Source organism: Diadema antillarum, unplaced genomic scaffold (assembly GCF_040938485.1).
Source record: "Diadema antillarum isolate AM-2024a unplaced genomic scaffold, OU_Dant_1.0 seq00001022_RagTag, whole genome shotgun sequence".
NCBI lineage: Eukaryota > Metazoa > Echinodermata > Echinoidea > Diadematoida > Diadematidae > Diadema > Diadema antillarum.
In genome coordinates this window covers 669,976-686,514 of record NW_027271857.1, presented here as the reverse complement: position 1 = coordinate 686,514, position 16,539 = coordinate 669,976, and the positions used below count along the sequence as shown (strand labels likewise).

The 16,539-nt window shown below is 37.0% G+C and overlaps 1 protein-coding gene across 3 annotated transcripts in view; it reads left to right on the top strand.

Annotated features, from left to right (window-relative positions):
• LOC139742822 (ral guanine nucleotide dissociation stimulator-like 1) overlaps positions 1 to 16,539 on the top strand; it is a 74,036-nt gene that overhangs the window by 8,555 nt on the left and 48,942 nt on the right. For 2 of the 3 annotated variants that reach the window (XM_071653340.1, XM_071653337.1), the window contains exon 1: positions 11,309 to 12,216. The exons of the other annotated variant lie outside the window; for it this stretch is intronic. In XM_071653340.1, coding sequence (XP_071509441.1) covers positions 12,195 to 12,216 — 22 coding nt within the window. In that variant the 5' untranslated portion in view covers positions 11,309 to 12,194. Of the gene's footprint in view, positions 1 to 11,308; positions 12,217 to 16,539 lie in introns of those variants that run through there. 3 annotated transcript variants of the gene reach the window in all.

Sequence of the window (16,539 nt, the reverse complement as noted above, 5' to 3'; positions counted from 1 at the left end):
CTTGTAGTCTTTGGGGCAAGAAATGGTCTTTGTGTATTTGGGTCTTATCATCATCTATAGGAGGAAATACACATTGCAGTTTCTAAATACCAGTGTGCAGAGAGCATTGTTCCAGTGAAAGTAACTCTCTGCTGATCAAAGCTTTTAGCTGACCAAATGAGCTCATAGACTTCATGTTTGGTGGCTTGTTTCTTTTTAAAGTAAATCCAAATTCTTTGCTTCCCTGTTTACTACAGTGTGCTTCTGAAAACCAAAAAAGGCCTTTACGACATGGCAGTATACATAGATTTCTGGTGGTATTTGTGTGTGTGTATGTGTGTGTGTGTATGTGTGTGTGTGTGTCTGAACAAGGAGGTTTTACAGCAACACTGTAGTTCACAACATTTTATACACAATGCTTCAGAGCAAGATACCTGTGATTAAATTTGAATCTACATGTAACTTGCCTGTTCTTTTTGGGTAACAAATTACTTTTCTAAAGTCATCCTTTTACCAAGACATTCAAGCCATTCTTGGTATCATCTTGGTAATAATATCCAAAAAAGCTATGTTTGTACTGTTCTTTAAAATCTGTCTATTTCTCTTCTTTCTTCTGTAGCTATCGTTCACTTTTCCATTAAACTTAACTTCTTAAAGAATGGAGATTTCTTTTTTTTTTTAAGGCTATTAATAAGGCAAGGAAAGCAGTAATCATTATCTAAAGCTAGATCTGGAGCATTACTGAAGATCCCACTTGATAGTGACTAACTAAATTGGAGATTTGCATTAAATTAATTTGTTTTATTGTGAGAAAGATATTGATATGTATGAACATAATGTGCAGTGGGAATGCATTCTCTATTAAAAAGTACATTAGTAGAGATAACAATGGCAGTACGGTATTGTTGTTGTTTTTTTTTTTAATTTTGCTATAGTGTAGTAGGATTCAAGTTAAAAATCTTGACTGTCAGTTAATGGCCTCATTTTAGGACTTCAAGGTTGCTTAGGGTCGTTAAAAAGACCAAGAATTGTTAATTGCTACTGACAAAGCAGCTGTTGCCTCAGGTGTACTTCCGGTGACCAGCTAGAACCACCCACGACTGCTTTACTCATCATGCGTGATGCTTGGCATCACAACAAAATGTCCATTTCAGCCTGCAATTCATATACTCTTTCAATAGCTGTACCACTACATCAACAGAATATAGACAGTGTCGAAGTAGAATATACAATAAAGGAAGGATGAATAGGTTAGAAACTATTTCTAAAGGAGCAGACAGCTACAATGTGTTATTTTTTCCCCAAAATTTTGCATTTGACAATCAAATTTAATGTTTATATTGACTTGAAGTAGACAAATAACTTGGGATTATGTTTCTTCAAATACTAGAATACTTTAAAGTGACCATGATGTAAATCATTACAATGTCATCTTTCTTGTATGAAGAGAATATTGTTTGAATACATTGTGTAGGAGGATGCACAGTCTTTACTTCAGTTCATATAGAAGTACATGTATTGTAAGACATCGAGTGACAAAAGGAAGCAGCCGATTACGTACATGTAGTATGTGTACAACTGTATGTGTAGTGTAAGTGTGTTGTTTGTGATGCACAGACAATGTAATAAGCCAAGAAGTCAGATTACAAGGAAGCAGTTTGTCAAAGATGCCTCATGTTGATGATGCATTCTCTTTAATATGGATGTGGACAACATACAATGTATACCATCCGTTACATTTTGTAAATACTGTGCATGGGTTTATCCAAGATGGGTACATGTTGTCATCAAATCTTTACAGAGCCTGCCTAAAGAAAACACTTCCTGTGGGGTGTGATTGTTCTTCCTTTACCTTCATAATCCAATACCCCCTCCATAATCCTGCACCCCTTCATAATCCCCCCCCCCCCCCCCCCATGGCTGCACTGAAGGTGTTTCCTCCTGATTACTCAGTTCCCTCTTCACCCACCAGCTTTCCTGAATCCTGGAATTCTGTAATATATTTTTCACTTTCATTCTTCATTTCCTACTTACACATTTATCATTTTTCTGTTGATTTATTTATGAAATAAACATCCATCTTGTCAAGAACTAGTCATCCATCTCACTACATGTTGCTGACTTCATTGAGCATCCTTCTTACTTCTCTATCAATCTCAGCACATCAGCATAATGTACTCCCACAGTATGTCGTATGTATCAGGCGTACACAAGTTTTGAGGTATTTCAACATTGCAAAACTTGAATCATTGATTTCGCTGTATTGTCGGGGGAATTATGGAATAGCGAAAGGGTAAAGAGTGTTTAACTCATACTTGGATAATATGTTGGAAGGAAGATCTATGCTAATGTCTGCTTGCACAATTTGCATATTCAGCAATGTTCTTGTACACTGTATTGCATGATTGAAGAATGATATGTTAGTCTCTTAAAAGAAAAGTAATAAATTATTTGAATTTTTCAGGATGAGGATAAAACTTGTGATTGCTTGTGTTATTTGAATGAAGAAGTAAATGTACTGTAATTTATAGCATACACGATACAGTGTACTGTATATATCTCAATCTGAAAATGTGCAGCAGTGCAAAGAATGCAAAAGCTTTACAATGTACATCTTTACATCCAGGGGAACGTTAATGCTTGAAATGCATTCTTGTGGACTTCTTTGTCTATGTAGTATGATTTATGTACCAGATAAGATGCATTGCATAAAAATATCCACACATCATAACATCTGTTGGTAAAGAATGAGAGGAGCATTGTGATTTGTACAGAAAGTAACATACTGTACATTGTGTAGAATACCTGCATACACTGAGGTAATTGGCAATAAGATGACTTTGGGAAATATGTTTACATTGTATAAATATTTGTGACATATTATTATATATGCACAAGTATGAATATATATTCTACTGGAAAACTGAAATCTGTACATTAACATTGCATGGTCAAAAATCTGAGAGAAATGAAAGGGCAGTACGTAGCAGATTTTATCACTCTGGTACAAAGGTAACACTATTAAACAAAAATTTAGAATTGTACATTGTATAGGATATACATTTGTATGATAAATGTGGGCTCAAAGAAATACTTTGCCTCTTCTGTTCCGGAAACCAATAAACTTTATTGGATAAGACTCTTAATGAATTATCATGATGAATACATCTGTCAGAAGTCCCAAAACAGTTAAAACTTTGTACAATTAGCTGTCCCCTTTTACTAAAAGATTTGCTCATTAATAATCACTTCATTTTATTTCTCCTAATCACAGTAGAGTTTGGTAATGCAAATTTGATTGAGGAGAAGGCTTGGTCTGAAAAGTTGGGGGTATTAAACAGTTTGACATGTGTGTTTTGTGTTGTGTGAACAAGTCAAGACAACATCATATTTAAAGGACAAGTTCACCTTCATAAACATAAGGATTGAGAAAATGCAACAATATTAGTAGAACACATCAGTGAAAGTTTGAGGAAAATTGGACAATCGATGTAAAAGTTATGAATTTTTTAAATTTTTGTGTTGGAACCGCTGGATGAGGAGATTACTACAGCTTGTGAGTCATATGCGTACAACAGTACAAAGAAAATATAAAAGAAAATTCAACATATTTTCACTTTTTTTCGCATAATAAAAGAGCAACTGACTTGCCTCTTTCTAAAGGCAGGGGGAATAATATTACCCATAACATTTATCGGTAACGAGTCAGGGGAATGTGTACTTTTTTCAAAAGATGGAATTTTGTGAAATTCTCTTTATATTTTCCTTATATTGTTGTACGCATGTGACATCTAAGTTATTCATACACTGCAGTAGTCTTCTTATCCAGCGGGTACTGCAAAAAAACTTCAAAAATTCATAACTTTTGAACGGATTGTCTGATTTTCCTCAAACTTTCAATGATGTGTTCTACTAATTTTGCTACATTCTCTCAATCCTTATGTTTATGAAGGTGAACTTGTCCTTTAATGACACAAATGAAAGTATGCCAGAGAATGTAAAGTCTGATGAAGTTTAATTGGACTGGCTACATGCACCCCACATCTTTGACAATAGGCTGACAGCAGTTTGATTACTGTTTTGTTTTGTTTGTGTTTGTTTTTTTAAAGCGAATTACTCTTGCCTTTTCTACCCTGTTTGATTACATCAAGTCCTTTTTATGTGGCATTTGTTTTCCAAACAGACGAGTGAGCCAGTTACGTTCCTTGATAAACCAGAGTGATAAAATTCCCATCAGATTCTGGCTTACTTTGTGTCTTGTGATGACAAGGATGTTGCTCATTATGACCAGAAAGCCAGGGAAGAGTTGTCTTGTTCTAGCCCTTGTGTTCACAACAAATACAAGAACCTGCACATGTAGCTGATGAAAACATTCGATTCACATGTTTGCCTAACAATTGTGTAGCTGTAGGCAAAGAGGTGTCGTGGTAATACATGACATGTGTGTGGTTACACCCTTTGCTTATATCCCTGTCAGACAGAGAAAGCTGAAAGAAAAACACTCTTGATGAGACCAGGGAGGTGTGAGAGAGACTTTGCTCTGCATTCTGACTGAGCAATGGTTGCAATGTTTTGATGGAACTGAAAAAAAAAAAAATGCTAGAGAATAGATCCCCTTGTATGCTCAGAGCAGAAATGTGTTAGAAGTGCATTACATTACAGGCTTGTTACATTATCTACAGTATCAAATGTGAAGTGCTGCCTGTTTGAGGCATAGAAATAGCAGTGGTTGAAGTACAAGTGTCATCTTGCCACAGAGCATGTTCATATGGGTGGTGACAATTGGCAATTATTGCTGACCACATAAATAAGAGTAACTCAGAAGTAAAGCCAGTGAAGCTGTATGTAATGACATTATCGTCTTTAGGCAGATGTAGCTCCTCTGACTCACAAAGTGAGGGACGGTGGAAAATCTTTCTCATTTAATACCACTTACGTAGCCTATTCATATCCATACAAAACCAAGGAAGCATGTTATTGTTATATTGCACTTCTAAATTATCTCAGAAGATACTCACAGACCTACAGTTGTAACAAGTTGACTGTACTTCTATTCAGATTCTGTTTCTAGTTTATGTTACAAACAATTCTGCTTTAATGCGCCAAAGCATCACACAGTATTTGACAGCACTTTGTTTTCCATGTCATTCCATGGGATGTGAAAGGATTTGTGCCAAGTGAAAATATGAGGCTGAGGGAGCTACATGTACTTCTTTGTCCGACATTCAGAATTTGTCAGTTCCTAGTTTGGGCAGATAAGGAAACTTCTGCATAGTGTCCACTTACCAGCGAACCTTGAGTAATACATGTACACTGACTTGACTATAGTTTAATGATCATCAATCTTAAATATTCCTGGGTATTGTAATGTGCTTCCTAAATGAATAATTTCACATACATAGGAAAATAATGTACCGATACAATGAGTGGATTGCTGTTAAATATGCATTTTGCATACTGCAGAAAGTCTGTGAGCATGCTAGGGATTATCTTTCTTCGGGATGATGGTATAAAAAGTATAATTGTAATACACACATATGGACCATAATGTTTCGAGGAGATAATGAACATCGGTTTTGTTTTCCCTTCCTGAAAATAACTATTCTTTGTGAGCAGTTTTGAACCTTCAAAAAATCTTGTTTGTTGTCACAATTCCAAAAACCATTTCACACTGTGTTTTGTGCTAGAATTACAAAGTGTTTCAACAGAGAATTGAGTCTCCTTGCTGTCTGCTAATGATGTCCAGTATAATAACTGATTACATTTTATGTCACAAACTTTGCAGCCTGTCATTCATATGTTGCTTAAAACTGCTTACTGTTCATGGAAGAAGAAGTAACCTATGATCTGATGCGTGTGCACCATGACAGAAATGAATACAACGACATGACATCAACATGATTTGAAGTCAAACCATTCAGACAAGTGGACACCCAGAATTTACCTACAGATCAATATTTGCATGATGTGATGTGAGAACAACAGATGTGTTTTGGAGAACATGATTCATGTACACTTTCAGACTACAAAAAAAAAATCTTCAAGCATGAATTCTGTTTCTAGACATGCTTACAAACAGCTTCTTCTACCAATCTCAAACAAAGGCTCTGTGGCTCATGTAAAACAGCCCTTAACACTTTTCTTGTTTCTGCTGGTCAGGTACATTGTACATGAACTTCATCTTGACATGTGTACCTTTCTTTCCCCCAACCAAGCTGACCGAAGTGATTGGCTCAAAAGCCCACTGTTCATGCCTCCGGGACAAGTTTGTCCAAACTCTAGCAGGTTGAGTATGATGTCAAGGTGATGAAATCGTATATCTTCAGGGAAATATTTGGATAAATAAATTACACTTACCAGAGAGTTGAGTACTAGATTCTGCAAAAAGGGATTTGTTATAAGCAACTTGTTTAATACATTTCATACATTATACAGTTGTACAAAACTAATTCACCCAACATAATAACAGACGGTGTATGCGTGAAGAGATTAGTGCCAGAAACATGAAAGGGAGAGAAAGAGAGGGGAGGGGGAGATACAAGTATGTTAGGATGGGGATCACTTCTGTAGATCCTCCAAAGGTAGCAATTTGATACATTGTCTGAAATTCTTTGTACCATTAAATATCTTTTGTGATTGTTGTCATTCCTTTAGATGAGATTGCTATTGTGATATCAGATACCTGCTGTGTGTGTTTTGCTCTCTTCTTAGGAGGGTAGTGTTTGGAGGAGTTTCTCGAATAGTGAAGAATTACTTTCATGCCATATGTTCAAAGGTCATGTTCAGCAGGAGGCTAAATACAATACTTTCTCTTGAAGTCGACTGTCAACACAAAATCTAGGCCAAAGTCTCCCTTGCCTGCTGAGAGATTGGGTATGGACTGGATCCTCACTCCATGCACTAGGGCTTGCTGGCTTCACTTGAGTGTCTTTGAACCATTTGTCTAGTTTCCAGGAGGTAGATTCATTTCAGATCTTATTGAGGTAGAGTGCTTTGATTATCAGCCTTGATACGATAACCAGGACTGGTCGCCTGAGTGTCTCAGGCTTAGGCCTATTCACATTGCCAATGAAGTCTCCTCATCATTTTGATGGAAGTTGCCAAGCCACTGTACCAAAACCACTGGAAACATCACCAGAAAATTCATGAAAAAAAAGAATTAAAAAAAAAAATCTCCTAAATTAGCATTTATAGGTTTAAATACTGGCCAGGCTATTGTTACATCATAATCATAGTTGCAGTATAAGCTGTTGTTATTTTTTTTTTTCGAGGGTTTAATTTTCTCGAATTTCATGAATCACAGTTGGATCGCAAATTTAACAACATGTGAAAAAATTTTGCCGTGCTCTAGGGTAATAGTGCGTTTAAAGTGTCATTGTTTATTCTCGAGAACAGCATTTCATCAAAAATATCTGTGACCTCCTCATGTGCAAAAATATTTGTAAATGCAAAAATAACATCCCATACTCACTGTAGCAGACTGAAATAACCTTGATGTTAACTTTTCCTGTGTAAAAAAAGCATGCAACAACTTTTCCTATTTGCATAAATAGGCCTAGACATACAAATTGTAGGGTTTGCTTTAATATGTATGTATCATACAAACAATTCAAAATGTCTGTTTGCTCCCCAAACGTCAGTACTTAAAGGGTGTGTACAGTTCTGGTCGAGGTGAGGATTTAGCTTTTAACGTTTTGCGAGATATTCAGAAACCACTCTATGAGATGTCACAGAGCATGCAATTCTAAGGGGTATCAAAAGTTTATTTGATGAAAATCGGTTTTGAAGTGGCCGAGATATCCAAAAACAAGGTGAAACAAAGAGATCCTAATAAAGTTGTGGCATGTAGTCTTTCATTATTATCACTTTTTTGGATATCTCAGCCATTTGAAAACCAATTTTCATCAAATAAATGTTGAATCCTTCTTAAAATTACATGCTCTTTCATATTTCATAAGAGGTTTCTCATTATCTCACTTAGGAATGTTAAAACCATGAATCCCCATCTCAACCAGTACTGTACAGCCCCTTTAACAAGGGTTTACTCTCAACCATGAGCCTGTAGATAACTTTATATTGACTTTAGCCCATTCACACTGGAATTGCTCATTTCTAATCACATTGAAAATGCATTTGCAACCACTCACATGTGGCAAAAAAGAAAAGAAGAAAAGATAATTTGGCTCCTAGCGAAGTGCTTAAAAAATCACCAAACTGTGCATGCTTTGACACACAAAGTGCCAGGTAAATTATGAATAAAAGTTTTCCAGACAATGAAGATGGCCTGATTTTTTATTTGCAATGCAGATTACGAGAGTTAGCAATGTTTTAATTTTGTATTTTTTTCTAGTTTTTATACTAGTTTTTTACACTAGTTTTCTCAATGTTAATGATGAAAATAGTAGTAGTAGTAATAATAATAATAATAAAATCATATACGGTACTACTTATGACTGATTTTCCTTACAATTTAGGATCAAATTGGTAGCTTTATGACCTCAATTTTGTGGTCTGTCATTTTGTTTAATCTTAATTTTTATTATTTTCTTGTTTTTACTTTATGAGGGGAAACAATTTTTAAAAATTGTTCTTCCTAGAAATGTGGTCAAAATTCCTTTCCCTCTGAGCCTGAGGCTAAAGAATGAAATTGATCTTGATCATCAATCTAGACAAGTAGTAGGGCCTATGCAGGTGGGATTAGCAGCATATCTCTGTATGCAATTTACTTTTGTGTTGAGAATTAAACAGGGCATTCAGACACAAGAAAAGATTATACTAGAACGGTATAGCTATACTAAAACGGTATAGCTATACGATGAATTTATACGTCTGAACGCTGACTAGCGAAACGACGTACATTGTATAACGAAATGACGTGCATGTATAGCGAAATGACGGTCAGAGCATCGTTTCGAACTAGAACTCGATAACGAATCAGCATTCCGTGTGCGTCTGAACGTATGGCGACCATAGAACGGTATAACTGGGTGGGGCTTAATGGGAGCGCGCACGAAAGGTGACCCCACAGCTGTCACTCATGACTATACACGCATGCACAGTGGGAAACTGCACATCTATACGATGTTTCCCAGAACGGACGATATCAGTGACTGAACGGTCTGTTGGCTATACAATGATTCTTTATACGTCGTTTCGTTATCGAGTTTTGGTATAAAATGGCATGCGTCTGAATAGGGGTTAAGACTGTTCTTCGAAACAATAATGTTGATAACATACAAATGTATGTGAAAGTAGAGAAGATGTAGGACCTGTGCACTTTTGGCTTGAGGACTTGAAAAGCAAAGTTAGCATGCATGTCATGGTTTGTTTTTTCAATGAAACCTGAGCTGTTCTTTGGAGAAAAGAGATCTATATTTTCCTCAGAAGCCAGGTGGTGATTTAGGAGAAAAGGGATCAGGTCATGGGTAGAATTTAAGGAAAGGGGTACCTATCTGTGGCAGTCACAAACAGACTTGTAGTCTTACCATCACAGACCCTAGCAGTGTCTTGTTTGTATGTCTTCTGACATCTAAGAAACTGTTCCACAATGAACTCTGTGGATGTTCACTCATACATAATGGAATGAATATGAGATATTTTCATCTCAAATTGGGTGTGTTGCTAATTTCTGAAGATTGTATGCTCAGGAATCATTACAACAACAAGACCATTGACAGGATATGACACAGCCATTATATGGTTTATAAAATGATGTCTCTTTGTGCATTTTCTTTCAACTGATGTCTTTGGTTTCCAGATGTGGAAAAGATTCTCTCTTAATCAAATCCTTACCCGTAGACAGCCAAGAATATATTTGGATACTCTGTACAAAATTTGTGCTACACTGCCTCTGAATAACTGAAATGATTGTTAGAACTTAGTTTGCAGTTAATCACATTGTTTCGAAAACTTCTTGTTGTACGTAGTTTATCTGCTGTGCATTCAGCCCATCCATTCATGTAAAGAACGAAAACAAAATCTGGCCTGCCAGTTGGCCCTCTTGTATTGACAAGGATTAATAATGATTAATGATTACATATATGTCTAGGTGCAAATGCTGCAGAGGAAATACTGAACAAACTATGTAATAGAAAATGCAAGATAGGCTAATAGTAACTTGCACTCAAGATGATTTTGTACTATTAAGATGAAAAACGTTGTTGGTATAAAGGAGATAGGCCGCTTTTATCATATGGTTGACTTTGAATGTGAGAGCAAACATAATGACTCATGCAGCATGTAATGCTAAAGGTTTAACACGATGGCTCAGAGAAGTAAATTGGAAAATGGCCAATTCATGTTTTTGAAGAGTCATTTTCCCCCTTTTTCTAATACTTATACTCCCAGAGTAAGACATTTGCCTGAGTGCCAGCTTTTTAACTTTTCACTGTTAACAAGACTCAAAGTTATTGTTTTGTAGATGACAGTGCATCGCTTCATGCCATGCTAAACATATGATGTATTCACAAATCTCATCCACCAAATCTTATCCTAACCATGAAATTATCTGCAGTTCAGATTTATGCAAAGATATACAGTTTTTCCTGTTTACTGAGCACTTACACAAATGAAAACTTTTTTTTTTTTTTTTGCCTCGGGAGGCAATAACGACTCAAAAACAGATTGGTTGCATTTTCTTGTAAACCATTCACAAATAATTCCTCAGGTATGACTACTATGGAATGTTTTCAGGCTATTGAAGTAAACTGGCTGTACGTGTACAAGTGTATATAGGGGCCACATCAGGTTGCTTGTAAAATTTGTCATTCTTGCTTCAACAAAGCCTTGTTAACAAAGCAAAAATCAAAGTGTCAACAGGTATCAAAATAATGACATGTCATCGTTAGTTTTCCAAGCAAATTGAACCAAACAGATTTGCACAAGTTGCCTTGCTGGTTATAACTCTTCCATCTCATAGCAGTAGTATTGCTCAAATCAAAAGTAGTCACATCACGGTGACATTCAGATGCAACCAGGTTTGGGGGGGGGGGGGAGGGATTTTTTAACAAACAGTCCAAATGGTATGCTGTGTGTGTCTTGATGGTGTTCTTATAACTTCTAATGAATATGGACATTTTGGAGACTTTCTCATGCAGCTATTAATATGCAAAATAAAAAAAAAATGGCAAAGGAATCTTTCTGCAAATTTGGCATACAATTTGAAGTGTGTTCTGAAAGGCTGATAAAACAAGGAAACCAGTGGCATATCTAGTATGATTAGTTTTTAAGTCAATCATAAATTTTAAGACTGACTTGAATTCTTTGTGAAAAACACTCCCAAATATGCGTTGTAACTATTTAAAAAAGGCCATAAAATGTGTGACTGTCAAGTGCATGTACATGTAGTTGTTATAGAAACATGCAAATCATGTTTCTCTTATAATAGTACTTGTTGATATTGTGTCACATAAAATTGAACATTATATGCCTCACCTTCACAGAAGAAATCAATTGTATCTACGATATACATGTATGTACAGTGTATGTTAGTAATACTTCCTTTGTGTATAACTTCATCCAATAACTCACCAAGTGGATTCATTTCAGGAACCAGTACATGGATATGATAAATAACTGCGCATCAGTGATAATAAATTGGCACTTTGTTTCCAAGAGTTTTTCCAGTGTAAGAGCAGTAAAATACATGAAAATCAACAAAATACATCAATGGGTATTTTTCGTTTTCGATCCCTCTAGGTTTAGTTGTCTCTGTAGGCCAACACAATTTTGGACCATTTGTTTCATCTGAAGATCTCATATTATTGAGTGTTCATCTGTATCTTATGCATCAGAATAGAATGGAGTGGGAACATGAAATAAAAACAACATCAGCCTTTGAGGGAGGCTAACTACTCTGCTGTAGTTAGGGGTCAAAATCAGAGGTGTACAATTTCGGGGCAATTTTTTTTTTTTAGCGGGCTCAGAAAAGTGCGCACAGTAGGTTGGAGAAGTTATCAAGTAAAGGAGGAGTGGTTTCAAGGGAAAAGCAGAGGCATGATGTAAACAAGACTGTTTCTGAGCTGTTGGTAGCAAGGAAGAGGTATTTCTTCCCAAACTGCTCCACCACATTCACTTCAGTCTTCACTTTAGAGGAGGACAGGCCATTGATACTTGGAGAAGACAGCAAACGAAGCCTATGGTCATCTTGAAATGGGAAGATTTCTTATGATGGGGGAAGGAAAATCAGTGCGTTCTAGTGAAATAACCACGACTCCATGTTGCAGGGATACAGTTCAAGTAAGTTTGCCATGTGGAGAAGTGGAATGCTTTGTTTGTGAAATACCCAAAAGCCATTTACTGTGGACAAAATCGTTAAAGTTTCTCCATTTTGACTCTCAGTAAACACTTTGATGCTGACGTCTTTCAGAAAGAAATCATGGTATTCGTGAGTGATCCAGTGTGTCTACCATGTTGTCACTTTTTTCTTTGATGTCCCATTTGGACCACTGAAATCTTTGAATTTAACATTTTAGGGGCTCGAGGGAGAAATGTAGTGCCCCAAAATAAAATGAAAACTAAAGATTCGATTTGAATTTTTGCTGCCTGATCTGGCCACCAAAATATAACCTTCTGACAGTTTGGTGGCCCAACATCAAGTTTGTATAGTGGTCCCGCTTATCGGGCCACTGCCACAGTCAAGCCCTGGGCCCCATTTTATCAAAAGATAAAATCAATTGTAAATTCCCTTACCACACAGGCTGCCATAGAGTTATGATGGAAATCAACTATATAATCAATTATAACCCTTCATAAAACAGGACCCTGTTTGTACATGATTCAGTCTTTTAAGAAGAGCATCAGAGGCAAAGAGTTGGCACATAGAGCCATGTGTTTAATTTCTATACATTTCTAGAAATATTCAGGTTGCTACTTTTTGCCAGTCATATGATGGGACAGGAAATGGAATCATGTTCATGTGACTTTAAGAAATGAAAGCCACTGATTATTACAACAGTTGATTTGCTACTGTACTAGTCTTAGGTGTGTAAAGTGATAACGATTTCACCAGTCTACCTGCCTTTCTGTGCAACAATAGAGGTTATATTGTCACAGAAATTGTGGTATATCATAAACATGTACACACCAGACAGCTTTGAGTGAAATATGTTTTAGTTTTGAAAAATTTTCCTCACATTGGAGGTGTCTGCTAATAATGAGGGAGAAATTAACCACTCAGTTCATACTTTTTGTGATTACACTTTCATAACACATAAAAATTTGGACATAGTACAGCTGTACAACAGATAGATATATTCGTAAGAAAGTACCGTAAAGTTCCGTGTATAAGACGCACCCGTGTATAAGACGCACCCCTAATTTCGGACCTAGAATTTAAAAAAAAAACAAACACGAAAATGTCCACGCAAATATTGCGTGTGTCATACATATTATTTCAGCTCAAAATTTCCCTAGAATGCAGCATGTATTTGCTCTATTTTTCGTTTCCTTTTATATTTTCTTTTAACGGTATTCATCGGACATCAACAAAATATGGAAGACGCAAAATGCGAGACTTGTCTCGGTACTCACTTGCTATTGTTTCGCCTTTCAATCGTGGTACATGTGTCATGCATATCGTACTCATGAGTGTACGGTACGATCTTTGCTGTCATACATAGCAGAGGGTGTCTCGCATATTGACACATGTCAGACTGGAAGGTTCATTACGAAAAATAAGAAAAACATCAACAAGTGTAGCAGAGGGATCATACAGCAAGACGTACGGTGCGTACGGTAATTACACTCATGCACTGTTACCAGTAACATGTGTGTCTCTTGTACCATGCTTGTATGCACAGTGCTAGCCTTTTGCAAAAGGCAGCTCGCTATAATTTCAGCACACGCACACAGAGAGCAATGGACTTGCACACACAGCGCGCAACGGGCAAGCGCGCTTCGATCCGATCGCTGTGTGCACGCGAGTCCATTGCAAAAGCCTCTCTGCAGCTGCTGCAGTTGCCAAAGGCTTGCTAGCTAGCTACTAGCTACAGTGTAGCTATGCTATCCTAGCTGGCCTCGCACTCGTGAAATGAAGAGCAAACGAACGACATGGATATGCATGCATGCTTCACACATCGTTCATATATTTACGGTGACATAGTGTCGATCCTACTCCGTATTTTACAGCTTTTGTCTATGGCCATATTGATACTAGTACATTGATAAGTTTTACGGTATCGGTAATTTAGTAATGATACCTGTACATCGCGTATTCCAGCTACTAGGTTGGCTGTTGGTGGCTTGGTAGACTGACATCGGTAGCATACAGCAGTGCTGTTACAGCTGTTGTCTATGGCCAGATTGATACATCGTTACTGCACAAGGACGATGTAAGTTTATCTCGTATTTGCAGCTTTTGTGTGCGTCCAGATTGAAAGATCGCTCTTTTATCCATAAGTTTTAGTGACTGCTTACCTTCCAAACGTCGATGGGCATACATGGCCCCAAGTTGGCCTTATAAAATTGGGTGTACATGATGGATTTTTTTCCGTGATTCGACTGTACCCGTGTATACGACGCACCCCCGATTTTCAACGTTTTCCGACGAAAAAATAGTGCGTCTTATACACGGAACTTTACGGTAGTGATAAAGTAGAGATTCAACAACTGGTTCCCAGAGAGCTGTGAATGTTTCTGTACTAACTAGTGCCATAACTGTCTTTAGTGGTATTAGTTTTAAAGGGTGTGTACAGTTCTGGTCGAGGTGAGGATTTAGCTTTTAACGTTTTGCGAGATATTCAGAAACCACTCTATGAGATGTCAAAGAGCATGCAATTCTAAGGGATATCAAAAGTTTATTTGATGAAAATCGGTTTTGAAATGGCTGAGATATCTAAAAACAAGGTGAAACAAAGAGATCCTAATAAAGTTGTGGCATGTCGCCTTTTATTATTATCACTTTATTGGATATCTCAGCCATTTGAAAACCAATTTTCATCAAATAAACGTTGAATCCATCTTAAAATTACATGCTCATTCATATTCCATAGGAGGTTTCTCATTATCTCACTTAAGAATGTTCAAAACATGAATCCCCACCTCAACCAGTACTGTACAGTCCCTTTTATGTAGTAGCAGTGAACTATGTAAGCTGCTGATGGCATACCACTTTTTGAACTTTGTTTTGTTATGGCATACATGCACAGTATGGTATGGGAACAGTGCAAATTGCTTTAGCAGTGGCATATACATAGATATTTTGATTATGTTTTACATAGTTTGCTCTTCTGTTCTCAAAAGCAATGTAATAGTGAAAGTATTGTAATCTTACTTGACTCTGAGTCCAGGTAGCAGTAGCGGGAGCAGAAGTGGGAGAGTAGCAACATGATTTTTATGTTTATGTGGTGCATGCAGTGCTTGAATAGCTTTTGAGATCACAAAATAGGACTATATGTACAAGCATGTATGTGATTATAGAAAGCCGGTTACTGTAATGGAATATTATGGATAGACGATAAAGGAACTGACTTCTTCCTGCCACAAGTAGGGGTGCGTTTATCACTTCTGGCCAGAATTAAAGTTTTCAAACTTTCAATCAACTTCTGGAGAGTTTTGAGGAGTTGATAAATGCAAAGCTATTTTGATTATGGAGTTAGAAATGCGTCACTGAAACACCCCCCAAAAAATGCAATGGCAAAATTAAAGCATTTGAGCTAGAAACACATTTCTGTAGAGTTGATAAATGCAAAGTCATTTTGAAGCGTGTTTATAGCTCGGACCTACCCATGCCAACCACTGGCAACTACACATCTCGTCCCTCTGGTCAAACTGCACAATGGAGTTGCGCTGTGACAGGGCCTACTAATAGATTCACGACAGAGGTAATGAACGCAACAACTCAAGAAACACGATCCGTAAGGCATTGACAAACATGCATTTTGATAGTGGGTATTAAAATGTGTTTCAAAGACCTGGGAAAGGTGATAAACCAGCCTATGACACAGGCTTTATTTCAAATTACACCTACGTTATAGTGAGAGATGAAAGAGAAGGAGAGATCATAGACTGAGAGTCTGACAGTCAAAGAGGAATAGAGAGATACTGACGTAAAACTAAACATTACAACAGCAGCTGCTGCATGAGCAAAGTCATCACTGCATAGGACCTATTAGTATATGTTGAGAAGGGAACTAACAGTCTATGTGCCTCTTGTTGTTTCTTCTCTCCCTTCCCTCACTTTATAACATTTTTATGGCAATCTGTACAATAGATCTTCCAACTGACTTGAATCCTGAAGGGTTGTTAAATATTATTTTAGGTAGGAATATGTTTGGTGTGAAGCTTTTTGCTTGGTATGATTGTACACATGTACAGTCTGTATTCAAACTGGGTAGATGTGATACTCCAAGGAAGGAAGGGTTGTTTAAATGTCTGATATAAAGACTAGTTGTGACACCCATCTCTCTCTCTCTTTACTTGATCTCTTCCTTCCTTCTTTCCTTCCTTAGCCAGAAGGATGGACAAGTAGTCTACATTATCATACCACATTACTCTTCCTCTGAAAGATCCTTTGAATCATGTCCTGTTCTTACATTTACGTCTATCTCTAGTGTGTCAAGG